Source organism: Pan troglodytes, chromosome 18 (assembly GCF_028858775.2).
Source record: "Pan troglodytes isolate AG18354 chromosome 18, NHGRI_mPanTro3-v2.0_pri, whole genome shotgun sequence".
Lineage (NCBI taxonomy): Eukaryota > Metazoa > Chordata > Mammalia > Primates > Hominidae > Pan > Pan troglodytes.
In genome coordinates this window covers 53,461,300-53,488,773 of record NC_072416.2, presented here as the reverse complement: position 1 = coordinate 53,488,773, position 27,474 = coordinate 53,461,300, and the positions used below count along the sequence as shown (strand labels likewise).

At 35.7% G+C, this 27,474-nt stretch overlaps 1 protein-coding gene across 4 annotated transcripts in view; it reads right to left on the bottom strand.

Annotated features, from left to right (window-relative positions):
• Nucleotides 1-25,295, bottom strand: part of LPCAT2 (lysophosphatidylcholine acyltransferase 2) — a 75,653-nt gene extending 50,358 nt beyond the window's left edge. The window contains exons 1-7 of one of the 4 annotated variants that reach the window (XM_063797826.1): nucleotides 24,937-25,011; nucleotides 14,621-14,679; nucleotides 8,570-8,709; nucleotides 5,592-5,809; nucleotides 4,237-4,349; nucleotides 2,213-2,273; nucleotides 1,306-1,364 (exon numbers count right to left, since the gene is read on the bottom strand). In XM_063797826.1, the coding sequence (XP_063653896.1) occupies nucleotides 1,306-1,364; nucleotides 2,213-2,273; nucleotides 4,237-4,349; nucleotides 5,592-5,809; nucleotides 8,570-8,709; nucleotides 14,621-14,623 (594 nt within the window). In that variant the 5' untranslated portion in view covers nucleotides 14,624-14,679; nucleotides 24,937-25,011. Of the gene's footprint in view, nucleotides 1-1,305; nucleotides 1,365-2,212; nucleotides 2,274-4,236; nucleotides 4,350-5,591; nucleotides 5,810-8,569; nucleotides 8,710-14,620; nucleotides 14,680-24,936 lie in introns of all 4 variants that reach the window. The other 3 variants (XM_009430812.4, XM_054668411.2, XM_054668412.2) reach the window with 3 other exon arrangements.
• Nucleotides 25,296-27,474: the final 2,179 nt, after the last annotated feature.

The window sequence follows — 27,474 nt, the reverse complement described above, 5'->3', positions numbered from 1 at the left end:
ACATGCTTAGCCACTTTTCTCCTAATATGAACATATCTGGATAATTAATTTGATTACAAAAAACTCAGAATATATCAGTTTTCAAAAAAAAAAGCTTATTTGGGGGAAATAAAATAATATGAACATACAATAAACTCAAACCTATAGGCAGAAGTACAACAAATAAAAGTTTGATAGATTTTAATTCTTTTTTCAACCATAGATGTCCAAGGTTGAAAAACCAGCCTCTAAATAGAAAACTGATTTGATCAATAACCCTTAATATTAAATAGTAGAGATAACTAATAATTATATCCTGGCTCTTAATATAAATTCTCTAGTAAAGAAAGTTCCTCTCAGAACCAAAACATTCCCTCAAAAATCTTTCTTTAGGAAAATGGTGGTACAATCAATATCTAGAGGACAACAATGTACCCAACTGGAACAGAAGAGACTACTTCCTGAGTCAACTCTGGACTTTATATGTTAAGTTAGGCCAGATGCAGTGGCTCATGCCTGTAATCCCAGCACTTTGGGAGGCCAAGACAGGTGGATTACTTGAGGTCAGGAGTTCAAGACCAGCCTGGTCAACATGGTGAAACCCTGTCTCTATTAAAAATTCAAAAATTAGCCGGGCATGGTGGCACATGCCTGTAATCCCCACTACTTGGGAGGCTGAGAAAGGAGAGAATCACTTGAACCCAGGAAGCAGAGGTTGTAGTGAGCCAAGATCACGCCATTGTACTCCAGCCTTGATGACAGAGCAAGACTCTGTCTTAAAAAAAAAAAAAAAAAAAAAAAACCCGAAAAACAAAAAAAGATGTTAAGTTTTCTCAGGTATTTTCTTATTTAATTAAGTTACCTACTACTAAGGCTCACACAATTAGTAAATACTGAGGCAGTAATGAAAGACCAAGCCTCTTTAATATTTATCCTGCTATTTCAATACTTCTTCACTAGTAATGACCACTGAGTCAGGAAAAATTTCCTTCTAGAGTTAATGAAAATCACAGATTTTTAACTATTCATTCTAATGAGACCCTAATCTGGGAATTAATCACACCAACATGGTGACAACAGAGTAGAGGCTAAGAAAATATCTTCCTGAAGTTCAGTAATAGCAAAATAATATTTAATATTGGTATCAATGGATATGTGCCTATCTTGCAAAATTTTAAAAACTAGATGTGGCGAGCAGAATGAGCTCTCCCATTTGCTTCCACCATTTATCTGTTCACAACCTTATTTATATATTAAAAGGGGTTCCAGAGAATCTGTGCTACTTGGAATATTGAAATTCTTCCTGTGGTAAAATACTGTGCTTACCAGCTTGTTTGGGTATCTGAGGAGGACTGGCTGCACTGGAACTCCTGGAATGAAGGCTCCTGCAACCACATTGAAAGTTTATAATGTGTTTTTATGTGAATAAAAGTTTTATGATAAAGAGAAAATTAATAAATAGTATAAATAGACTGAATATTTTAAGAGTATGTGTAACAGAAATCATTTGCTAAATGTTGGTAAATCCCTAGTGCTTACCAAAATGAGGGATTTTTTTTTTGAATTAAGAACTACTGAAGCAAAATATTAAATGCTGTGCCTATGCCACTTAAAATATTTGTTTATTCATTGATTTATTTCTCCACTTTTTTTCATTTTCCAAGTGTTAATATTCAACAGAATTGTTTTAAGTAATGATAAAATCAAGACAAAGAAAAAATAAGAAGAAAAGCTACATGAAACCAAATGCTTGAAGCAAGAACTACCACACTTGCTAGAAGTGAGTCATAACTTTGCTGCTGAGCATTCTAGCAGCTAATACAAAAACATTTTAAAGTATTAAAAATTATAATGAAAGCTGCATTCACTGACTTCTAATGTTAAAAAAGAGGTGAACCTTAGAAAGCATCTGAAGACATTATAATGATAATGAGATAGGTTTTCTACTTGATGACATAGAACCTTACGTGTCCGTGAGGGTTCCCAAACACACACACAGCCACACATCCTAAGTGCACATGCATGGAGTGGACACTCCAAGGGGAGAGGAATTATGACCCCAAAAGAGAAAGCAAAGCAGTAAGTTCTGTGGATCCACAATGTTAAAAAGTTGCTATCAGAAAAGAAAAAAATGCTCAGAGCAAGCTAAAGAGTTATTTTGTGTATTTCTATAAAATCATTTGCAAAATCTCACATATTACTTTGTTAGAATACATAATTTAATTTTTCTCACCTGGTTTAAAAGTAATCAAACAGGAACGATTAGTACAAGTACCTTCTGGGAAAACTAGTATCTTGGGAAAAAAGGAATAGATTTAATATTTCAATCTAATTAATAAATTACCTCTTTACTCGCTTTCTTATGACTTCACAAACAGCTGCCAATGCTTAAAAAACAAAAACAAAATAAAAGGCTAACATTTGATTCTAATGAAAGCTACTATCAGATTATTCAATTTTCTTGTAAAGAAAGTGTTGTCTAATTTAATTAGAAAATGGATTTAAGCTTTGACTAAAGAATATACTTAACAAATGTCTCTTAATGATAAAACTAATGATCTGAATAAACTTAAAAGATGTAGAGCATAATTCATGGTCAAAGTGTGCATTAGGCTACATTAAATTCTTTCTTCTGCTATATATCCTTAACCAAATAATTTCCAACTTTGTTTCAGTTTTCCCATTAATATTTACTCCCACAACATATAGTTCAGGCATGTCTTGAGGACAAAGGAAAAAAGATATGTGTACAATGTGCTTTATGTTTACTTGAATTAGTGGACATATGGAATACAACTTAATATCTTTTTTCTTTTTGAGGCAGTGTTTTTAGCTTTTAACATACTTCTTCATGTTTTCAAAGTAAAAGATATGCAGTACGTTAGTTTCCCCATTAAGTAAAATAGCAACTTAATTTTCTGATGCTTTTAAAATTTAGCCATGAATAAATTGCTAAGTGAATAAAATAAAATAAAGTAAAATCCTGCACTCACAGCAGTTAGCAAAGTGTTTTTATGATAATTAGATAGGGAAAATATTATTGGGCTACATTGCCACAATAACAGGTTATTTATAAAATAAAAATTATGAATAGATATAATTCCATTCTCCACTTTAAAAGTGGGTTTCCTATGACAACAGGATACAATATCAAATATATTTTATTCAATGAAAATTCAACAACTAAACTACTAACGATTAATGGATATACAGTGAATCGTAAAATCTCAGAGCTGGAAGGGCCATTAAAAGTCACCTAGCATATCTAATGCTTGATTTCTTTCTACAATAGTGGTAGTTCAGCCAATGCCTGAAAATTCTAGAAAAGGATTCCACATCAGACCATTCCACTTCTGGACAGAAAGTTGTTCCTCAAGATGAGCAAAATGAGCTGAAATTTATATATTTGTTATCTCCCATCTACCAGTCTTAGATATATTCTTTGGATCCACAGAGAAAAATCAAACCCTACTCCCAATGCCACCTATTCTCAATCCTCTTTTTAATCATTCCTTACATGCTTTGGTTTCTAAAACAACCTGTTTGGTCACATACTTTTTCTTGGACTTTAACATCTTCATGTCATCATGTGTGGCTAGATAACTGTAGGACTATTAGTCTGCTAGAGATGAGTTGTTTTCAACTGGGCAAAGATAAAGGAGTGACTATTAGAATCACCCTTGGCTTATTTTGCAGTAAATGTTACCCCCCCACCCCCGCATTCCAGGGAAGGGAGTGGTGAGATGGTAAAGTTTGAAAAAAGGTTCTACAAGTGATTTTGATATGCCCCTTGAACTGAAAAGCACTATCTAAATATACTTCAGGTGAGATTAAAGATCTTAATCACTTACCCACCACAATATTGAGTATAATTGAGCTTATATAATTAAGCTTCTAAGATATGAAATAGGAGATACTTTAGTATAATGGTAATAGATACTAAGGTATCCCCTATCTCATCTATAAAGTGGTAATTAAATTTAGAGTTAGAGAATCAAATTTTTATAACACAAAGAGAAAATTGATTCAAAGAGTTTGGAGAATAAAAAAGAATAATACATTGAATTCCATAGAGTATCTCATGGGGAAGAGGACTTCTTAATACTTGCTACTGTATTTATTCTGCATCTATTATGCTAACGATACCTAGTATAGGTGTCCACAGATATTGCTATCTGTGGATCCAAATGAGTAAGTCTACATACATACAATTAATAAACTCCCACTATATTTAAATTAACATCTACCATGTTTTACCTGGGGCCATTCTCCTCCTGATGTTGTTCGCTTTATTATTTCATTTATTGTGTTTTTTCGGGAATCTGGATCTACACGGGACACCAAAACTGGTTGCACAGCCCGTAACAGTCCTTTAAAACAAATGAAAAGTCACAGGCAAGCCATTTTTTGGCTAAAGCAACCACAGCAATAATACTGGATATATAACATATTGTATGGAAAATTTAAATGAGTAAATCAAAGAGAACAATTAAAAAACAATTTATTAGAACTTAGCTTCTAATTTTGAAAGGAGAAGTGGATATTTACAACTAAAAACATTTCATTAATTTAACAGAACTAAGCAGCAAAATTACAAAAGGAAGCAAATGTAATTTTCTCCCTAAAGGTCTTCTTCCTCAATTGACATTAAACCTTTGGGATATGCTACAAGATTATTGTTTTATTTTAGGAATACCTTGAAAACTGATTACGTGAATTCATAGTACACATAAGTAGGAGTAACCATTACTCATAATACTGCAATTTTCAGTAGAACATTTTTTTAAAATAGCTTCCTAACACACGAAAAATCAACTTCAATTTACCAAAGATCTATTGCTACACAATTTTTCAGGAAAAAGCCATATTACACAAAGCATGGTAGTTACATTAAAAAAAAATGTCTTAGCTGAATGACAAAGCTGCAAGAACTACTATTACTTCTGCAGAGCACTGAGGCAACATCAGGGAACTTTCACACTCTCTCATCATCTGATGTTTGCAATAAACTTGGGACAACAGGGAGTAGTTACATGGAGACAATTCTTGAGGGAGACCAAAGCATCTGGTAGGAAAAACACTTCACTTGCGTCATTATTTTTTATGGCAGGAAGTACCTATTGCTCCACATCATAATTTTGAAAGAGCTACACATAGGTACCTCATGGAGATTTGGGGGGCAATAATGAAGAAAACAGAGTGAGAAGAAATCACTTACTGCATTTAGCAGCCTAATATCCTGAAGATAAATTCATGAAACAGCATATACCTGTGTTTTCATAGGTTCTCTCAAATCAAACATGGGTTAAATTCTCTCAAATCAAGCATGGATAGTATCTGAAAACTAGTCTTTCTGGCTATACATAAGAACAGAAAGACAATGACATAGTGATAAAAAGTTTTAAAGAGTTACGAAGCTATAAAAGGGAAGTCTCTAATCTTTTTTCATAAATATACTATTTCCATGTAGTAACTTATTACAATAAAGTAAATATGTTTGAAATGTTTATTTTAAACTTTTTAAAAAGGTTATCAATGAACTATATATGATTATTTTAATTTAAAGCATGAGCATGAAAATATTTTATCTACGTTACCTTACAAGTACTTACTGCCAATCAGAGGGACTTGTGCATTCTCATTTCGAGATACCATAGAAGGTAACCCAGCTACAATACAGGCAATTCCATCAAAGAATGTTGAATGAGGGGCAGCAACAAAAACTGGTGCTTCCAAAGGACTTGCAATCTTTCCTTTTACAGCAACTATAAATCCCATTGAAAAGAACATAGCACGACCCAGAAATTTCAAAGCTGTTTGAGTAATTTTCCTTTGAAAATATAGAAAAGACATAATTAGCTTTGTTAATTAAAGCTAGCAGCAGGGTTTTACTCTATAATACAATAAGAAAACCAAAACATGTCAGAGTATTTCATATGAAAATATGAGCTGAGGAGAATAATAGCTAACACTTACATGGAGCTGTTTCTGCCAGGTGCCAGGCACTATTCTAAATGCTTTATATATAGATTAATCTCTTTAATCCTCAGCCTAATCTTTTGAAGTAGGTATTTTGAAATTATTACTCCCATTTTATAGATGAGAAAACTGAGGCACAGAGAAGTTAATTCACCCAAGGGTATGTGTGGCTAAGAAACAGCTCCATCATTCTGAGACTATAAAGTGTTAAACATGAATTCTCAACACACATCCCCTACTGAGATATCCAAATCAGTACTGTCCTTCAAAGTGGTTATCTTGGGAATCCACATTTGTGTAATGTAGATGCTACTATCTCCTAAAACACTTTTGGAGCTCTCACACTGAAACTGTTCTCAGAATTATTTTAGGAATTTTTTTAAAAGTCTTGTAATCCGTATTGTTACAGTTTTTAGATATCAACAATCATCAGAAGTGAGTTCACCATCTCACTTCCCTGGAACAGAGATGCACTTAAGCAATTCCAGAGACTCCTTTTTTTAAAAACCTTTAAAAAAGATTCTGCCATTATAGATTAGTTAATTTATCAAACTGTGTCAGGAACTATGCCAGACACACAAGACAAGTAAGATCCAACTGAGTAGGGAAACAAAAATGTATTCCTAGAAGTGCAAACACAGGAGGGATATCTCAGTATGTGAATAAGCATATAGCTTTTTATGAAAAATAAAATATGTACATCATCCAGGAGGTATCTAATGAGAGCTTTTTTTTTTTTTTTTTTTGAGACGGAGTTTTGCTCTGGTGCCCAGGCTGGAGTGCAGTGGCGCAATCTTGGCTCACTGCAACCTCTGCCTCCCAGGTACAAGCGATTCTCCTGCCTCAGTCTCTCGAGTAGCTGGGATTACAGGCGCCCACCACCAGGCCTAATTTTTGTATTTTTAGTAGAGATGGGGTTTCATCATGTTGGCCAGGCTGGTCTTGAACTCCTGACCTCAAGTGATCCGCCTGCCTCAGCTTTTAAAAATAGGATTCTCATCTAATTTTCTCCACATTTTTGTAATAATATACTGAGGAGCTATTAGCAACTAGCTCCGAAGAAGTTTCTGTGACTTTTATTTCACAAGAAGGAGGTAAAGAAAACCACAATACTTTCCCAGAGGGCACAGAAACTGTACCTCCCTTTCTTCTTTAGTTTAGAGATGAGATTTCTACTCATGTAATGATACGAAGTGTATTCGTTTATCAAATTTCCACACCTCTTATTTTTTATCCATAGTGATATAGCTTCTGATAACTATATTTATCCCATATTCTGAGCCATTAAACACTCCTATTTAACATGTTTAAAGAATGGCGCTAAGTCTGGTCCCACATAATAACTTCAACATTACCTGTTTGAGAGGAGAAAGAGATACTAGTTTAATTGACAAAAGTAAAACTTTCTTTTCTAACATTTATTATATCTATTGTCTGGATTATTTAGACTATTCCTTCCATCATCCTAGGTTTTCATAAGCCACCGACAATAAAAATCAAAGAGGTAATCTGAAAAGAATTGGTGAGTCATAAAAACGTTCCTTGAAGCATTGCTTTATACTACACAACCTTGAGTTTAAAACAAAGGAGTATGATTTGCAAGAACTGAGATTTCTCTGGGGCATTGCCAGCATTGAATTCATTTCCACTTTGATAGTGAAATTTGTTCACTGGAACATGGACTGAACAGCAAACTATGTATTTCTTTAAAAGTTTCTAGAACAGTCTTTCTCAAAATTTTTGGAGGATGCATTCACATTTGAGATTTAAATACAAAAATATCCTTGCATATAAAAATTTGGCAACAATTTCAAAAGGTTTGACAATGCCCTGAAACCCATCTACAGATTTGGAATTCACATGGAATCCATGGAGTCCACATAAGAGGCTGCACTTTTAAGGCATACAGATCACAACAATTTGGTTCTGTTCAATAAGAATAAACTTTTACCAGTAGCTTTGTCAACTCATGATCAGTTTCTCCTCTATTACCATCTTAATTAGATAATGCCTGAAAAGCAGTTCCATTCTGCCTTATGCTAATGTTTAAAATAACAAGACTGTACTGGTTAATAATTGTTACTAATAATTGTTTTAATAGAAATTACTACTCAAGTAATTAATAAAAATAGTATAACTAATCCACTTATGCCACTGCAGAAAGCTGTAGAGGGAGAAAAGCAAATGTGAAAACTGAGAGCAAGGTATTTTGTAGCTTCAGTGGTTTCAAGTATAGTAGTTGGGTATCTTTCCGAACTAGGGATGTATCGCATTTGGCAATAACTCAGAAAACAAAATATTTTAACATTAGGCAATTATAACTTTTAGAAGATTATCATAATGTAGTTGGCATTTGGGCAGTAATTTCTACGTATTTCATATGAGAAATAAAAATAAATTATTTATTATTGAGTAGGCAGATAAAACTGTAAAATTTATTATTGAGTAGGCAGATAAAACTGTAAAATTTATTATTGAGTAGGCAGATAAAATAGTTTTATCTAACAGCAGTTAGATCACTGACTAAACTATGATGAACTCTTCTTATATTGATTTAGTATATCTTAATTTAACATTATGTCCTAATATTTTGGACAAAATTATTTCTTACCTCCTCCAACCAGTTATTGGGTGGGTCAGCTTTTCAGGACAGCATACTGTTGAAATTGCAGCAAATGGCCATGCAAGTAATAAAATTAATGCAACCAATAAGACACGAATTGGAAGCAAGATAATCCCAAGAAGGAAAATCTGAAAGTCAAAGTTGGTAAAAATAAATGAATGGACATTATTTTAATTCATGGCTATCAAACAGAAACATGTAATAGGAAAGTTTTATGGTGTTCATGCATTCAGTCAAGGATGAATTGACTACTAGCCTATACCAGACAAGGATTTAAGCACAAAGAAAAATAACAAATTATATCTGACTTCACAAAGCCTACTGTGTAGCAAGAGAAACACTGAAGAAAACCGTAAGACAAATGATCTGCATACCAATGAAAGCGAATAGAGAATGCTGGGGGAACAAAGAAAAGGTGTATATGATTTAGCAGCCAGGGAAAGCTTCCTGGAGGAGTTGTAGCCTGAACAATCTTGCAGTAAGCAGGAGCTAGCAAGGTAAGAAGGGGAAATTGTTTTTTGAGAGCTTTAGGTAGAAAAGTGAAGGCATCAGAGTGTGAAGAAGTAAATACATTGTTTTATACACCTGCCAGAACTTTATAACTAATAACAATAAGGAGATAGATGAGAAAGTAAAAATAAATAATAAGAAGAAATGAAAAGTAAATAAAAAAGAATAGCAAATAATACATGGATGCTTACTATGTAATACACCAGCCATTCTAAGCACTTGGCATGTAGTAACTTATTTAGTTCTTACAACCTTAAGTTTCAAGTTTTACATACCAGAAAGGAGTAACACAGAGGGAGTTAAATTGCTTAAGATCACAAGTGGTAGAACCAGGATTTGAACTTAGTTTGGTTATAAAGTTTGTGCTCTTAATTCTTTTACTGTACTGCCTTTTGAGTAAAATAGACTGTGCTTATGTATGACACATTGCCTTTTTTTCTATAAGCTAATTATATTACTCAAATAGTAGCCTTCTTTTTCTGTCTCTGCTGGTCCTTATCTGATTCTGAGCACCACAAATAATTTAGAAAAAAATGCCAAAATATTCTAATTATCTGATCTTTAGAATATTAAACAGTAACACAAGGAAATGTACAGATCTAAAGTATACAATTCAATGAGCTTTGATAAATATATACTCATGTAACCACTACCGCAATTAAGACACAAAACATATTTACCACTCCCAGAAAGTCATCTTGTGTCTCTTCTAGTCAAACCCTATGTTCTTAGGCAACCAATGCTAGATTTCTATTGCCATAATTTGACTTTATCTGTTCTTAAATGTCATATAAATGGAATCATACATCATGCATTCTTCCACTTAATACTTTTTATTCCACTATGTTTTTTCATACACCAGTAATTCATTCTTTTTAATTGCAGAGTATTATTTCACTATGTGACCATATGACAATATGTTTATTGATTCTCCTACTGATGAACATTTGGGTTGTTTCCAATTGTGGGCTATTATGAATAAAGCCCACTATATATTATGAATAAAGTCCACTACTATGAACATTCTTGTACAAGCCTTTATGTGAATATGTTTTAATTTCTCTTAAGTAAATACCTAGCAGTGGAAATGCTGGCTCATAGATGTTATTTAACTTTATAATAAACCACCAGTTTTCCAAAGTTGTGTCATTTAAAAGCATCAGTGGAAATGTGTGAGAATTTCAGCTGCTGTACATCCTTGCATTTGGTTTGGTAGACTTAAAAAAAACTGTATTAAGGTACAATGTACATAAAAGAAAAAACACCTATTTTAAGTTCATAGATCATGAGTTTTTCAAATGCATACCCCTATGCAATGACCACCACAATCAAGATATTTACATCATCTCAAAAAGTTTTATTTTGACCTTTGCAATTACTACACCCTCCCCAAACCTAAGCAACCACTGATAGGCTTTCTTCCACTGTAGTTTTACCTGCTCTAGATGTTCATATAAATAAAATCACTAGCATTTATTTACCCTTTTATATCTGGCTTGATCACTTCATATTTTTGAGAGTCAACCATATTTTCATATATATCAGTATTCACTCTTTTTAATTGGAGAGTACTATTCAATTGTATGAATATATCACGATCTATTTATTTACTTGTTCATGGGCATTTGGCCTATTATAAGTTTTCAGCTATTATACCTCATATGAACATTAATGTTCAAATCTCTGTGTGACCATACATTTTCATTTCACTAAAAATAAAATTATTGGGTCACAGGGCATGTTTAACTTTGTATAATACTATAAAACTGTTTTCCAGAGTGGCTTCACCAGTTTACATCCCCAGCAAGGTATGAGAGTTCCTGTTACTCCACATCCTCACCAACATATGGTATGGTCAATTTTTTAATATTTAATGTTAGCCATTAAAGTGGGTATAAAAGGATATCTCATGTGGCTTTAATCCACATTTCCTTGATGAACAATAATGTTGAACACATTTTTCATATACTTATTGGTCATTCCTTTAACTTCTAATATTAGTGTCTGTTCAAGTCTTTTTGGCCCATTTTTACTGGTTTGTTAGTCTTTTTCTTATCAATTTGCAAGAGTTCCTTATATAAATGTATACAAGCCCTTTGTCAACATATGCATTGAAAATATTTTCTCTCATTCTGTGGCTTTCTCATTTTCTTAATGGTATCTTTTGATTAAAGTAATTTTAATTATGATGAAGTTTAATTTATTAATTTTTATTTTATGTTTAATTCTTTTCTGTGTCCTTCTGAAAAAATCTTTACCTCAAGGTCCTGAAGATATTCTATATTTTTTTCTTCTAGAAGCTGTATGATTTTCACTTTTACATTTCAATCTATGGTCAATCTTAAATGACTTTTTTTGTGTGGTATGCAGTATGGATCAAGGTTCATTTTTAACCATAAATTTATCCAGTTGTTGCAGCACCAAAAGACTTGACATTCCTCAATGAATTTTCTTGGTAACTTTGCAAAAAATCAATTGAATATTAATGTATGGATTTTCTTTCTGTTGCATTGATCTGTTGATCTATACTTCTGTCAATACTCCACCACCTTACTTACTACAGGTTTGAAATAAGTCTTGAAATCAAGTAGTGTGTGTCTGCCCATATATTCTTCTTCATCATTTTTCTGAAGGCTATTTTAGATACTCTGCATTTCCATATAAGTTTTAGAATTGTCAGTTTCTACACATACACAAAAACCTGTTAGGATTTTTACTGAGATTTCAAAATGAATCTACAGATCAATTTGGAGGAAATTGTCATCCTAATAATATTGATTCTTCCAGTTCATAAACATGGTATATCTCTCTATGTAAGTCTTCATTAATTTCTCACAGCAATATTTTGTAGTTTTCAGTGTAGTGATCTTATATGGTTTTTCCTAAGTATTTAATGTCATTTTATTGCTGTTATAAATTAGATTACTTGATTTCATTTTGCAATTGTTTGCTCCTATAGTATATAAATGTATGATTGACTTTAAGTTTTGATCTTTTATCCTATGACCTGGCCAAGTTCACTTATTAGTTCTAGTAGTTAGTTTTTCTGTTGATTCCTTAGGAAGTTCTTCATATAGTCTATATCATTTGTGAATAGGACAGTTATACTTTTTCCATTCTAATCAATATGTCTTTTATTTCTTTTTCTTATCTTATTGCACTGGCTAGGATCCCTAGCGTAATGTTGAACAGAAGTGGTGAACAAGATATTTGTCTTATTCCAAACCTTTGAGGAAACAGATTCAATATTTTACCATTATGATATTAATTGTGGGTGTTTTGTAGATGCCCTGTATCTGACGGAGAGAGTTTCTCTTTATCCCTATTTTACTAAGAAATTTTTTTTATCACTAGTGGGTATTGATTTTTGTCAGGTGAGTTAATGAAATTTCTGCATCTATTGAGATGATCACATGCATTTTATCATATGTTCTGCTTATATGGTGAATTACATTGAAATTGGAATTTTATATGTTAAATCAACCTTATATTCCTCATATAAGATAAATTTAGAAGTGATATACACAGTATCATCCTTTCTATACAATGCCATATTTGACCTGTTAATGTTTTGTTAAGAGTTCTTTTAGCTATGATCATGAGGAATATTGATCTATAATTTTCTTTTCTTATAATGTCTTTTTCAGATTTGGTATCAAGGTAATGTTAGCCCCATAAAACTAGTTAGGTACTGTTCCACACTTCTCTACTTTCTGAAAGAGCTTGTGTGAGTGATTTTATTGTATTCTTAAAAGTTTGACAAAATTTACTAGTAAAATAATCTTGGTGAAACGTTTTCTTTAAATGTATATGTGTGGATACAAAGTAAATTCAAATTCCTTCATAGATAAAGGGCTATTCATATTTTCTAGTTCTTGTGTCTATTTTTGATACACTGGATTTTTGTCCATTTCATGTATGCTTCAAATTTACTGGCATAAAGTTGTTAATAATGTTCCCTTATTAGCCATTTAGCCTATAATGATATATGCTGTTTCATTCTTGATACTGGTAATTTGCATTTTCTTTCTTGTTTTCTTATCAGTCTTGGTAAGGATTTATCAATTCCATTAATGTATTCTATTAATCTATTAAACAAATGTTTGATTTTAATTTTCTATGTGGTTTGTTTTCTATTTCACTGATTATTGCTCTTATCTTTATTATTTCCTTTCTTTGACTTACTTTGTGTTTAATTTGTTCTTCTTCCAGCTACTGAAGGTAAAAACTTAAATCATTAATTTTAAATCTTTCTTCTTTTCTAGGTATTTAAATGTATTGGTTTAGTTGCAAACACTGCTTTAACTGCATCCTACAATTTTGATACATTGCGTTTTGTTTCATTTAGTTTAAAACATTTTGTAATTTCACTTGTAATATATTTTTGACCCAAGGACTATTTTAAAGTATATAGCTTTATTTCTAAATATGTAGATTTTTATCAGATATATTTGTTATTGATTTCTAATATAATTTATTGTGTTCAGAGAACATTCTCTGTAATATTTCAAACTTTTGATATTTATTGAGGTTTTTTATGACCCAGCATTTGGTCTATGTCAGTAAGCACTAAATGTGTACTTGAAATTATATGCTGGTATTTTTGGAGGTAGTGTTCCATAAATGTCAATTCAGTAAAAGTGGTTACCAATGTTCAAATTTTCTATATTATTAATCTTTGGTTTGATTGTTCTGTCAATTACCAAGAAAGGTGTGTTACCATCCTCAATTATGTTTTATTTATTTCTTTGTTTAGTTTTCTCAATTTTAGCTTCATGTTTTCAAAGTTCTGATATTATGTACATGAACATTAAGTGCTGCTAAGTTTTCCCACTGACCGTTTAAAGAAATGTTCCTCTTTATATCTGATATCATGACATGTCTTGAAGTCTACTTTATCTGATATTAATACAGTCATATCAGCTTCTTACACTTACATTATTTCCACATTATCTTTTCTCCCTTCTTATCTTTGTATTTACATTTATAGTGCATGTATTGTGGATTAATGTACAGCTGGGTCTTATTCTTTTGTCTAGTCTGAAAATCTTTGCCTTTAAGTTAGAATGTTAATTAACGTATACTAAATGTAATTATTGATGTATTTGGGTATAAATCTATTGTTTTGCTATTTCTTTTCTATATATCCCATCAGTTTTGTTTCTGTTTCTCCTTTTCTGTTTTCTTCCTTGAGTTCATGAAATTTTTCTTTAGTGATCCATTTAAATTTCTTTTATGGCTCCTTCGCTATACCTTCTTGTACTTTTAGTCAGCAGTTGGTTTTAAGATTACAATGTGTGCTTAGCATAAGACAATGTACTCAGAGTTAATACTGTACCACTTCACAGAAAGTGTAAGAAAAGTACAATTCCATCCCATCCACCACTCTTTCAGTATTGTTATGTTTTACCCCTACATATATGTAAACCCAAGAAAATAATAATTTTTGTATTAAATGGTTACATTTTCTAGCTCTTTGATGAAATTAATATAAAGAAAAAAGTTTTATATCATTCTTTCCATATTTACCATTTCCAGTGCTCTTCATTCTTTCCTGTATATCCAAGTCTCAATCTGGTGTTATTTTCCTACAACCCAAAAAACGTTCTTTACCATTTCTCTTCTTTCTTTTTTTTTTTTTTTTTTTTTTTTTGTGATGGAGTCTCGCTCTGTCTCCCAGGCTGGAGTGCAGTGACGCGATCTCAGCTCACTGCAAGCTCCGCCTCCCAGGTTCACTTCATTCTCCTGCCCCAGCCTCCCAAGTAGCTGGGACTACAGGCGCCAGCCACCACGCCCGACTAATTTTTTGTATTTTTTTTTTTTTTTAGTAGAGACGGGGTTTCACCATGTTAGCCAGGATGGTCTCAATGTCCTGACCCCGTGATCCGCCCACCTCGGCCTCCCAAAGTGCCGGGATTACAGGCATGAGCCACCGTGCCCGGCCTCTTTACCATTTCTTGAATGCAGGTCTGACAACAAATTCCCTCCATTCTTATCTGAAAATGTCTTCATTTTCCCTTCATTTCTGAATAATATTTTCATTAGATATAGGATTATGGGTGAATAGTTGGGTTGGGTTATCTTTTTATTGGTGAGTTCTAAGAGTTATTTATATGTTTTGAACACTCTACTCTTATCAAATGTATAATTTGCAAATATTTTCTCCCATTTGGTAAGTTATCTTTTCAATTTCATGGTAGTGTACTTTGAATCACAAAGTGTTTTATTTTGATGAAGTCCTCTTTACCCATTCTGTCTTTGGTGGCTAGTACTTTTGTTGTATGTCTAGAAAACCACTGCCTAATCCAAGGTCATGAAGATCTACACTTATGTTCTCTTCTAAGTGTTTTATGATTTTAACTCTAACATTTAGTATTTTGATCTGCTTTGAGTTAATTTTTGTATATGCTGTCAGGTAAGGACCTAACTTCCTTCTCTTGCACATGTCAATCCAATTGTCCCAGACCATTTGTTGCAAAAACTACTCTCTCCCCATTTTATTGTCTTGGCAATCCTGTGGAAAATCAGTGGCCACAGACGTATGAATTTACTTCTGTATTGTCAATTCTATTTCATTGATCTATATGTCTGTCTTGTTACTGGTACAACACAGTCTTGATTACTGTAGCTTCACAGTAGGTTTTGAAAATGAGAAATGTGAGTTCTCCAATTTTGTTTTTATTTTTCAAGATTCTTTTGGTTGTTTGTAGTCCCTTGCATTTTTGTATGAATTTTAAAAATAGCTCATCAATTTCTGCAAAAAAATAAAGAAGCCAGCTGATATTTTGATAAGGGTTATACTAATCTGTAGATCAGTTTGGGAAGTGTCATTTTCTTAACTATTTAAGTTTTCCAAATTTATGAACACAGGATGTCTTCCCATTTATTTAAGTCGTCTCTAATTTCTTTCAATGATATTTTGTAGTTTTCAATGTAGAATTCTTCTGTTGCCAAAGTATTTCACTCTTTTTGATGTTAACTTAAATCGAACTGTTTTTAAATTTCATTTTTAGATTGTTGCTTGTGAAAAAATATGCCATGATTTTTGTATATTGATCTTGTATCCTGCCACCTTGCTGAACTGATTTATTAGCTCCAAGTGTTTTTGTGCATTCCTCAGGATTTTCTATGTTTAAAAAATCATGCCATCTTGATGGTTTTACTTCTTCCTTTCCAATATAGATGTCTTTTCTTTTTCTTGCCTAAGCGCCCTTGCTAGAACCTCCAGTACAATGTTGAATAGAAGTGATGAGAGTAGATATCTTTGTCTTATTCCTGATCTTAGAAGAAAACTGTTTGGTGTTTCACTATTAAGTATGTTAGCTATTTTTCACAGATGCCCTTTATAAGGCTGAGGAAATTCCTTTCCATTCTTAGTTTATTGAGTGGTTTTTATCATGAAAGTGAGTCAAATCGTTTTTCTGTGTCTATTTTCTTGTGCCCTTTATTCAATAAATATGGTGCTCATGTTAGTTTTTCTATGTTGAACCAACATTACATTTTGGGGCTAAATATGACTTTGCCATGGTATAATTCCTTTTATTAGTTGCTGGATTCAGTTTGCTAGCATTTTATTGAGGATTTTTGCATATATATTCACAATGGATATTGGTCTGTAGTTTTCTTTTATTGTGATGTCCTTTTTTGGTTTTGGTATCAGAGTAGGCCTGGCCTCACAGAATGAGTTGGGGAGTGCTCCATCTTCTTTTATTTTTTGGAAGAGCTTGTGAAGGATTGGCATTAATTCTTCATTAACCCTTTGGTAGTGTTCACCAGTGAAGTCATCTGGTCCTCAACTTTTCTCTGTGGGATGTTTTTAATAACTAGTTAATCTTTTTATATATTATAGGTCTATTTGATTTTTTATTTATTCTTGAATCAGTTTTGGTATTTTGTGTCTTTCTAGAAATTGGTCCACTTCAACTAAGTTATTTAATTTGTTAGCATGCATTTGTTCATATAATTCCTTATAATCCTTTTTATTTTGGAAAGGTCAGTAGTATTGTCCTCTCTTAATTTGAGTCTTCTTTTATTTTTTTCTTGGTCAGTGCAGACAAATATTTGTCAGTTTTTTTTTCAGAGTACCAACTTCTGGAGTTGTTATTTTTCTCTATTGTTTTATTATTACTTTGGAATCATTGGTTATTTAGAAGTAATTTAATTTTGACATATTTGTGAATTTCTCAAATTTTTTCTGTTATTGATTTCTAGTTTCAATCCACTGTGGTCAGAGAACATACTTTGTATTATTTTAACCACTTTATATTTATTGAGAATTGTTTTATTGTCTAACATACAGACCTACCTTGGCAAATGTTCCATGGGCACTAGAATAATGTGTTTTCTGCTGTTGTTGAGTGTTCTACATACATATCTGTTAGATCTAGTCTGTTTATAGTGTTCCTCAAGTCTTCAATTTCCTTATGATACTGTCTCATTGTTCTACCTTCTATCATTATTGAGTAATTGAAGTCTCTAGCATTGTTGAAAATCTTTCACCCTTCAATTCTGTCACTTTTTCCTTTGTGTATTTCTGGACTCTGCTGCTAGATGCATATATGGTTATAATTATTACATCTTAATGAATCAACCCTCTTATCATTATAAATGTCTTTCTTTAGCAACAATTTCTGTCTTGAAGTCTATTTTATCTGATAGTAATACAGCAATTCCAGCTCTCTCCTGGCTACTGTTTGCATGGTATATCATTTTCCATCTTTTTACTTCCAACCTATTTGTGTATTTGAATCAAAAGTATGTCTCTTGACCAGGCATGGTGGCTCACACCTATAATCCCAGCACTTTGGGAAGCCAAGGTGGAAAGACTGCTTGAGCCCAGGAGTTCGAGACCAGTCTGGGCAATATAGGGAGATCCCATCTCTATAAAAAATACAAAAATTTGTTGGGTGTGGTGGTGCATGCCTATAGTTGCAGCCACTCAGGAGGCTGAGATAGAAGGAACACTTGAGCCCAGGAGGTCAAGGCTAGAGTGAGCTGTGATTACACCACTGCACTCCAGCCTGGGCGACAGAGTGAGACCCTGCCTTTAAGTAAATAAATGAATAAATAAAGTGTGTCTCTCTTAGGAAGCGCACAGTTAGGTATTTTTATCAATTATGTGAATCTTAATTTTAATTGGATTGTTTTATCAGTTTATATTTAATGTAATTACTAATAAGGTAGGATTTATATATGACATTTTGCTATTTGTTTTCTGTATGTCTTAGGTCTTTTTAAATTTCTCTATGTCTACATTGCTGCCTTCTGTGTTAAATATTTTCTAGTGTATCATTTTAATTCCCTCATTCTTTCTTTTGCTATATTTAAAAATGTATTTGCTTTGTGATTGTCCTAAGTGTTGCCATCTTAACTTATAATAATTTTCTGGTTCGGATCAACCAACTTAATTTCAATAGTATACAAAAACTGTGATCCATTCCCTCCTTTCTCCTATTTGCTATTATTGTTATACAAATTGTCTTTATACATTGTATGTGCATCAACACAGATTTATAATTATTGCTTTATGTAGATGTTTTTAAAGTTGGATAAGAGAAAAAAAGATTTACAAACAAAAAAATTACATTTGTACTGTCCTTTATGTCTACCCATGTAGTTACCTTTACCACTGCTGATTATTTCTTCATGTGAATTTGAGTTACTGTCTAGTATCCTTTCGTTTCAGCCTGAGAGACTCCCTTTATTATTTATCTTAGGGCATGTGTGCTAATGACAAATTCTCTCAGTATTTGCTCATTTATACTTCATTTTAAGGATAGTTTTCTAGCTATACAATTCTTTGTTGACAGTCTTCTTCTTTCAGCGCTTTGAATATGTCATCCTGCTACTCCCTTCTGGTCTCTGTGGCTCTTGATGAGCAATCAGTCATTAATCTTGTTGAGGATTCTTTGTACATAATGTAACTGTATATATAGGTATCTTTGAGTTTATTCTTAAGAGTTCCTTGAGCTCCTTGGGAAGGCAGATTAGTGTTTCTAATCAAAATCAGCAAGTTTTTGGCCATTATTTCTTCTAATATTCTTTCTGCATCTTTCTCCTTTCCTGGGACTCCCATTACGAAACTGTTGGTAAAGCTGATAGCGTCCACAGGTCTCTGAGGTTCTGTTCATTTTTCTTCATCTTTTTTTCTTTATGTTCCTCAAACTAGATAATCTCAGTTGACCTGTTTTCAAGTTTGCTGATTCTTTTTTTGTTTGATATAGTCTGCTGTTGAGCCCCTCTAGTGAATACACACACACACACACACACACACACACACACAATGCATTCCATCTTTATTGATATTCTCCATTTGGTGATACCCTGCTCCATACTTTCTTTTAGCTCTTTACACATGGTTTCCTTTAGTTATTGGACCATATTTTAAATATCTGATTTAAAGTCTTTGTATAGTAAGACTAAAGTCTGGGCTTCCTCAGGGAAAGTTTGTATTGACTGCTTTTTAAACTATTTATAAGCTATACTTCGTTTTTCTTTACACACCTTGCAATTTTTAAATGAAAACTAAACATCTTAAATAATATAGCAACTCTGGAAATTATTCTCATCCCTTTCCAGGGTTTGTTGTGGTTGCTGTTTGTTGTTGTTATTTGTTTGTTTAGTGTCTTTTATAAACTAATTTGTAAAGCTTTTATTCTTTGTCATTGTGGCTACTAAAGTTAAAGTCTCTGACCAGTTAGCTTAGTAATCAGCTAATAATTAGAGATTTTCTTAAGCACCTGAAACCAGTAAGTTTCCTGATGCTTGCAAAGGGTCTCTGTGTACATGTTGGGGCACATCATAAACAGTCAGGTGACAGATGACAACTCTGCCTTAGCCTTCACTTTCTGCTTGTACAGTCCCTCAAGATTAGTCAGAGGTGACAGCTCAGGGTATTTTTAGATATTTTCAGGACATGTGCATAGCCTTGAGAATTAACAAAGCCTTACTCATGTGGACAGCCTTCTAGATTCCTAGGAATATGTCAAAGCTTTTAAAGTCCCCTATGATCATCTCATCCCTTAGCTTTTCTTTTAAGGTTTTTGGCTAGCCTACTGTTTGCTCCAACTGTTACTCCCTGTCTCAGGCAGCTGTGATGTTAAGCAATTGCCTCTGATTTTTTTATTTTTATTTTTTAAGAAGCAGTCTCCCTATGTTGCCCGGGCTGGCCTTAAACTTCTGGTCTCAAGCAATCCTCTCACATGAGCCTCCTGAATAGCTGGGACTATAGGTGTGCACCACTGCACTCGCTTTCCTCTGATTGTTTTTGACAAACGCCCTTGAGAGAAGGCTATTTGCACTGTGTAAGCACCAAGACAAATCAAATAAAGACAGTCTTCCAAATGAGGCATTCCAGGCAGCCACCAGTCTGACCAGTAATGACAATTCCTTGGGAATGGGGCTTTGAAAATGCTCCAACACTATTTTTCCCCCTCTAGTGGCTGACAGGTTGCTGGTTTTCATTATGACTGTAGGCCGTTGATTTTTAAGGCTACTACAGAGCTGAGGATGAGAAATTAGAATAAAATTAAACTGTAACGAAGCCTACTATTCTAACTAAGAGTCAGCACTCTTAAATAAATGCTCCTTGGATTGTTGAAAGCCTTTGGTTAATTTTCAGAGCTAAGACAAAGTTGATTCTGATTTTTTTTTTGTTTTCATTGCTTTTATAGAGAAGATAATTTTCAGAGGCCTTTACTTCATCAGTTTTGCTGATGTCTCATCTCAGTTTTTTTCATTCTGCTTTTTAGACTGAATAATTTCTAGTGATCTATCTTCCAGTTCACTAACACCTTCTTCTACCATCTTCAATGTGTTGTTGAGCCCATCCAGTGAATTTTTCATTTCAGATATAACAGTTTGCAGTTTTGAATGCCCATTTGGTTCTCTTTTACATTTTCTATTTCTCTGCTAAGCTCCTTCCAACTATTCATTCATTATGCCATTCTTTACTTTTAAGTCCTTGAGCATTTTTATAATAGCTCCTTTCAAGTATTTTTCTGCGAAGTCCTACATTTGATCATCTTAGGGTCTGTTTTTACTGCCTGATTTTTCTTTTGATCACAGGTCACATTTTCCTATTTCTTTGAATGTCTAGGACAGTTTTTATAGTATTTTGGCCATTTTGGGTGATATATTACAGATATTCCAGATTCTGTTATCCTTTTCTAAAGAATGTTGATTTCTGTCCTGGCAGGTAGGTAAAATTCTGGCTGATTGCATTCACTTTGTGAAGGCTTAGTTTTATATTTTTTTAGGGAAAATTTGTTTGAAGCTAGCCCTTAGTCTTAGACTGAAGCCTTAGTCCTAGGGTATAGGACTAGCTTTTCTCCTATGGTATCACCTTTGTGAGGTTTCAGTGTAAAGCCTGAGATGTTTGCCAAGGCCCTCTTAATTGGTGGGATTCTAACTGTGCCTTCCATGTGGTGTCTATCAGTTGAAATGTCTGCTCAGTTTCTTCTTCCTTCCAGCTGTTACTCTCCTCCAGGGTCCTTGAAGGCTCCTTTGTAAATACACAGCTCAGGAATCGGCCAAGGTTTTGAGATCATTTATATGCCAATTTAGGGGCTCCCTCATTTCTAGGTTCCTCCTTTCTGGGACTTCCACCCTCGATTTTTAGTCACTTTGATAGTCTTGAACTTTGTGCTCTGATATATCATGTCAATAAGGCTGAGGCTTTCTAGCAATCCTTTCATGTGGTGTCAAGTGATAACCTTCAGGGAAAAAAAGGGGCTGGGGTAATGTTACACAGTATAGAAGTATTATTTCAAGAAACAAATCCCTCCAGTTTCTGTCTGATTTGTGTTGCTCTATAGTGCCGTCGTGTAGTTTTTCATATTTTGACTAGGGTTTATAATTGTTTGTCTACATTGTCTACATTGAGCTACTCCACCATTCCTGAGACTAAAACTAGTCCTGTTAAATTATTATTATTCACTTGAAAACTGACTTACAAATATAATGAAACTTATGCTATCAGTCTTATTTCCTATAAAACAGAATACATATTAGGTAAGATGAGTAGGAGTTTCAGAACTATAATATAGAAGGGATCTTGGATCCAGGAGATTTTTCTTGAAGCTCTGTGTACATGGTAAGCACATTATTTTTAGCTAATGTTATATTTATTTGAATGGTGGTGCAATGAAGTATGGTGGTATACTGGGGAAGAGTACTGTGGAGAAGATGAGACGACTCAAATTCCCAAGTCACTCTGGTAGGTCACTGGCTGAGATTCTCTTCAAAGAGGTATCATTATTAAAAAACAAGAAATAATCTTGACTGATAGAAAGGACCATATAGCATAGACCCTGAAGAAAGAGTTGGAATGAGTTTAAAGTATATTAGCATAAGAGTCACTCATGTCTACACTGAGCAACCCATATGGATTTTAATTGAACAAGGTGCAAAATATTAGGCAACTTTTTTTTCTGTGCCATCTTCAAGGTTTGCAACAAATAATAGTGCCTAATAGTAAATCAATTTTGAGTTAACTCATTGACAAATTAAGAGAATTCATCATATTTCTATTTGGTAATATGTCATCTCCATTGGGTGGCCTTCTCTCGGTGTTATTCTCTGGTTTTCCTTCATTACACTTACTAAAACATGAGATTATATATTTTTGTACTTGTTTGTTTAACTATCTTAGTGAAATGTGAGGACGACAGTCCTTAAGCAAGACATTGATCATCATTTAAGATTAAATTTAGTCTAAATTAATCATACTAAGCCATACTTAAATGAAAGTGTGTCCACCTTTTAAACTGGATAATATGGACATTGTTTTTCTACCATGCCTATTCAAATCTTCCCTTTACCCAGATGATTCAAGCCACTGAAACCTCTTTGGTATCTCTGATCTATATAAATTTAAAAAGTATTTTTAATATCCAGACTTTGTTAAATCCCGTTTAATCCAAGTAGTAAATTTTAAGTACAGTATATACTTTGTAGAAAATATATAGGATAACTATCAATATTATCAATATTAAGATCAACAAACAATAACAGATTATTTCACTTAATTGTAGCCCTCCTTTGAGTTATTAATATTCCAATGTAATAGACGAGAAAAGTATAGTTCAGAGAGGTTAAGTGACTTGGCCAAAGTCATACAACTAATAAATGACCAGTTCCTATAACTGACTAGCTATCATTCCATTATACTATAACTCTCAGAGAGTTATTTGGAAGAGATCTTTAAACAGTAACAAACCAGGTGATGGAAAAACTTAATAATTTATTATAGGTGCAATATAAATATTTGTCAACATTCCATGCTGTTTCTTTCCAAAATATGAAGTCAAATAGATGGGCATATTTTCATTTAAGTACGATTTAATTAAATCAGACTAAATTTAATCTTGAACAATGGTCTATGTATTTACAAATGTTTCAGAATGTGAAGACACAAAAAGAATATCTATTAAAGACATGAGGATCACATTTTTAAACGTTTAATTTCCTCACAAAGCACTATTACTACATTCTTTATCTTCTTCCTCTCTCACACCCCTCTTCAACCAGACACCCATCTACCATTACTCAAGCCACCACCTGTGTTGCTTAGCTCTGCACTTAACCTTCCCCCACTGTAGAGGACAATGGTCTTAGTGCATACAAGCTGATTGCAAATATTATACTGCTTCAAATCCAAAGTAATGTGTGAGATGGACATGAAAACTTCAAAATTGTTCCCCCACCCCCCCAACCCCCGCATAACACACAGGACAAATGTGGTTAGCAGGGTCTATCTTGTTCTCTGATCACTAACTTCAACAAAGAGGAAGTCCAAAGAGTGCAACTGCCAATGGTAAAAGGAACCCTTTACAAGAAAAAGGAAAGGAAAGGAAACTTCCTTTGTGCATAACAGTATAGCCATTTTTAACAATGGAAAACAGCCTGGGCTACTACTTCTCATGCTTCAACTTAGGAAACGTTTTTAGGTGAAGACTGATTCTGGACCAAAACTTCTTGAACATCCTAAGCTGACTCAGTTGTCCCTTTTCTTTGATTCTGACTTCCCACCCTCCATCATGCTCCTGCTCAGCTAAATCTTTCCAGCCTTACCTGTTGTTCTAACCACAGACCTAGGCTCTCTGCCTTCTGCCTCACTCTTATCCATCCCATACTGACTCCTCTCCTTCCTAAGGCAAAAAAAAAAAAAAAAGACTTCTTCAAATCTACTCTCCCGTGGTAGATCTGCCTCCCACTACACTCTCATAAACTCAAGTTGAAGCTTCTGTCACAGATTCACAGATTCTTTCAACCTTCTGGGGCATGGAATGTAGCCTGCGCCACCAGCCAGCTCAGTCTCTTCCTGTTTTGGATTCTCCTCTCAGGCCCGCATCTTCCCAGCATCTTCTCTCCTCCCGTGCCCGCTCAGACCATCCTCTAAATGTCCTCAATTCTCAGGCACACATCTCTGCCCCTTTCAGGCTCACGGCCCCGCAAAAGTCCTCTCCTCTCAGATCCACTGCTCTTTCTTCCTCTGATGCCTTTGCTTCCCAGACCCACAACGCCCCTCAGACCCACGCGCCCCTCGACCGCCCTCCGCCGTCAGACCTACACCAGTCACCTGGACCCGCCCCAGACCCTGGCTCCCCTCGGGCCACCTCCCTCCTCAGACCCATGCCCCCTTCAGGCCACCTCCCTCCTCAGACTCACGCCCGCCTCGGACCACCTCACTCCCTCAGACCCACGCCCCCCTCGGCCGCCCTCCTCTCTCAGACCCACACCCCTTACCTGGACCCCCCTCTGACCTAGGCCCCCCTCAGACCACCTCTCCCCTCAGACCCACATCCCCCTCAGACCACCTCCCCTGTCAGACCCACGCCCCTCACCTGGACCCGCCTCGCGGAGCCGATCTGCGTCTGCTGCACGAAGGGGTTCGGCACCGGCGGCGGGAAGAAGGACGCCTGACGGGGCACCATGGGCGGCCGCAGCCCCACGTTCCCAACGCCGGCACCTGGCAGTGTGGCCGCCACTGCCGCCGCCTGGGCGGACCAGCTCATAGTTGAGCCGGGCGTAGAACCCAGCCGAAGCGACCTACGCGGGCGCTGCAGCCAAAACTGAGCCGAAGACCTACTAGAGTCCCAGCCTAGGGCGACGCTGGGGAGCCTCTGCGCAGGCGCTGAAGTTACTTAGACGCCTGCTGCTGCCGCCCTGCCCCTTCGGCTGTGACACGCCCCAGGCTCTGGCCACACCCCCTCAGGCATCTGGCTCCACCCCCTTGGTAATATAGTCCATCCCCTCGGAGGGGAATGCTTTTCCTTCCGAGCCAAGACCCTGAAGGGTACCCCAGGATCCCTAACATTCCACAGCGAGACACTAGGCAGAGTTCCCTGCTTTAGGGTCGGACGGACCTGGATTTTCAATCCCTTTTACTGGGCCTGTGACGCTGGCCAAATCACTATCTCTATGAACCTCAGCTGCCTTCCGTAAAATGCAGATAAATGTATTCTCAGATAATCCTAACCTGGATCCAGTAATGCCATTGAGCAACCACTTCCCCTGGGCTGTTCCATTAAGTGAGCTAATATTAATACACCCATGATGGCACTAGGAGTGGAATTTGTTTCACTCAAAACATAATGGACTGACAGGGGAGAGATGGTTCTCCAGAGGAAAACTGAGCTACTATTACCAGAAAAGGCAAAAATTACAGTTGCCCTCCACGCTAGATGAGGAACCTGACCCAGAAAAGGGAAATGTATTGGGCTGTGGCTCCATTTCACACTGAGGAAGTTCAAGCCTGTTTGGACCTATGTGGGTGCTCGTGGGGGTGGGAGGGCAGGGGTTTGTCCCATTATCTGAGGACAGTTGATCAACCCTGAGTGGCTGAGAGTTAAAGGAAGATGATAATCAACTCATCCCAACTGATCAACTCTGCTCACAGCAGGTAGGAAGGCCAGGATGAAAATCTGAGTCTGAGCCCTGGGGTTCTCCAAAGTTACCCTCTGAATGTCAGAATCTTCCAGCCCTACCACATAGATGTGTGGCCTTGAGTCAGTCACTTAACCTGAGTTTGCTTCCTTGTCTAGGAATGGGAGATTCATTCTAACTCCATAGAATTGTAGCAAGGATTAAATAAAATAATGCATGTGTAGTGTTCATAGAGAAACACTGAAGAAATGGCATGTTTTAAGCATTATTATGTTGTGGAGCCACTGACTTTTCTCTCAGTGTAACAGGGAACATTAATAACAGTGCATTACAGCCATGATAGAAGATTCCCCAGTCTAGGGGGTCTTCAAGTTGGGACTGGCAGACCCTTGAGACTCTTTAGCCAGATACCTGCACAGAAAGATGTCTTTCCAACTGTCAACAACCTAAGCCAGGCCAGGTGCAGTGGCTCACGCCTGTAATCCTAGCACTTTGGGGGCTGAGGAGGGTGGATCCCTTGAGCCCAGGAGTTCGAGACCAGCCTGGGCAACAAAGAGAGACTCCACCATCTCTAAAAAAAATTAAAAATTAGCTGGCTGTGCTGTTGCATGCCTGCAGTCCCAGCTACTCAGGAGGCTGAAGTGGGAGGACTGCTTGAGCCCAGAAGATCAAGTCTGCAGTGAGCTATGATCATGCCATTGCACTCCAGCCTGGGTGACAGAGAAAGACACTGTCTCAAAAAAGAAAAAAAAAAGAAGAAGAAGAAACAAAAAGAATCTGAGTCAAGGGGACAGGCCATGGGAGGATAAAAGATAGAAAAGATGGGGCCGAGAGTGGTGGCTCACACCAATAATCCTAGCACTTTGGGAGGCCGAGATGGGTGGATTGCCTGATCTCAGGAGTTCGAGACCAGCCTGGGCAACACGGTGATACCCGTCTCTACCAAAATACAAAAAAAATTAGCTGGGTATGGTGGCGTGCACCTGTAATCCCAGCTACTTGGGAGGCTGAGGCAGGAGAATCACTTAAACCTGGGAGGCAGAGGTTACAGTGAGCCGAGATTGTGCCATTGCACTCCAGCCTGGGTGACAGAGTGAGACTCCATCTCAAAAACAGAAAAAAGAGATAGAAACAATGACATCAGGCTCACTGAGGAGGTCACCTGTAGAGTTCACTCCTTACGCACCTTCCTCACCAGCCCCATCATAAGAGGCCAGAAGCAATATATATACTATCAATCAGACTATCGGAGCCAGAAAGGGCCTCAGAAAAACCCCAGGCCTTCAATTTCTGTGCAGCAGTAGCTCCAGAATTTCTATGTAGGAGATTAGGGGTGGGTAGACTGGTAGGAAGGAGTAAGGAGCTTATCCATTAATACCAGCTGTGTTTAGAAGCAAGCACAGTATTTCTCCCTTAGCTGTGTTTACCCAGCGTGGTTTTGGGGGTGGTGGAGGGTAGCAGGAGCGGTTTTGAAGGTGGTGGGGGTGTTTTTGAGG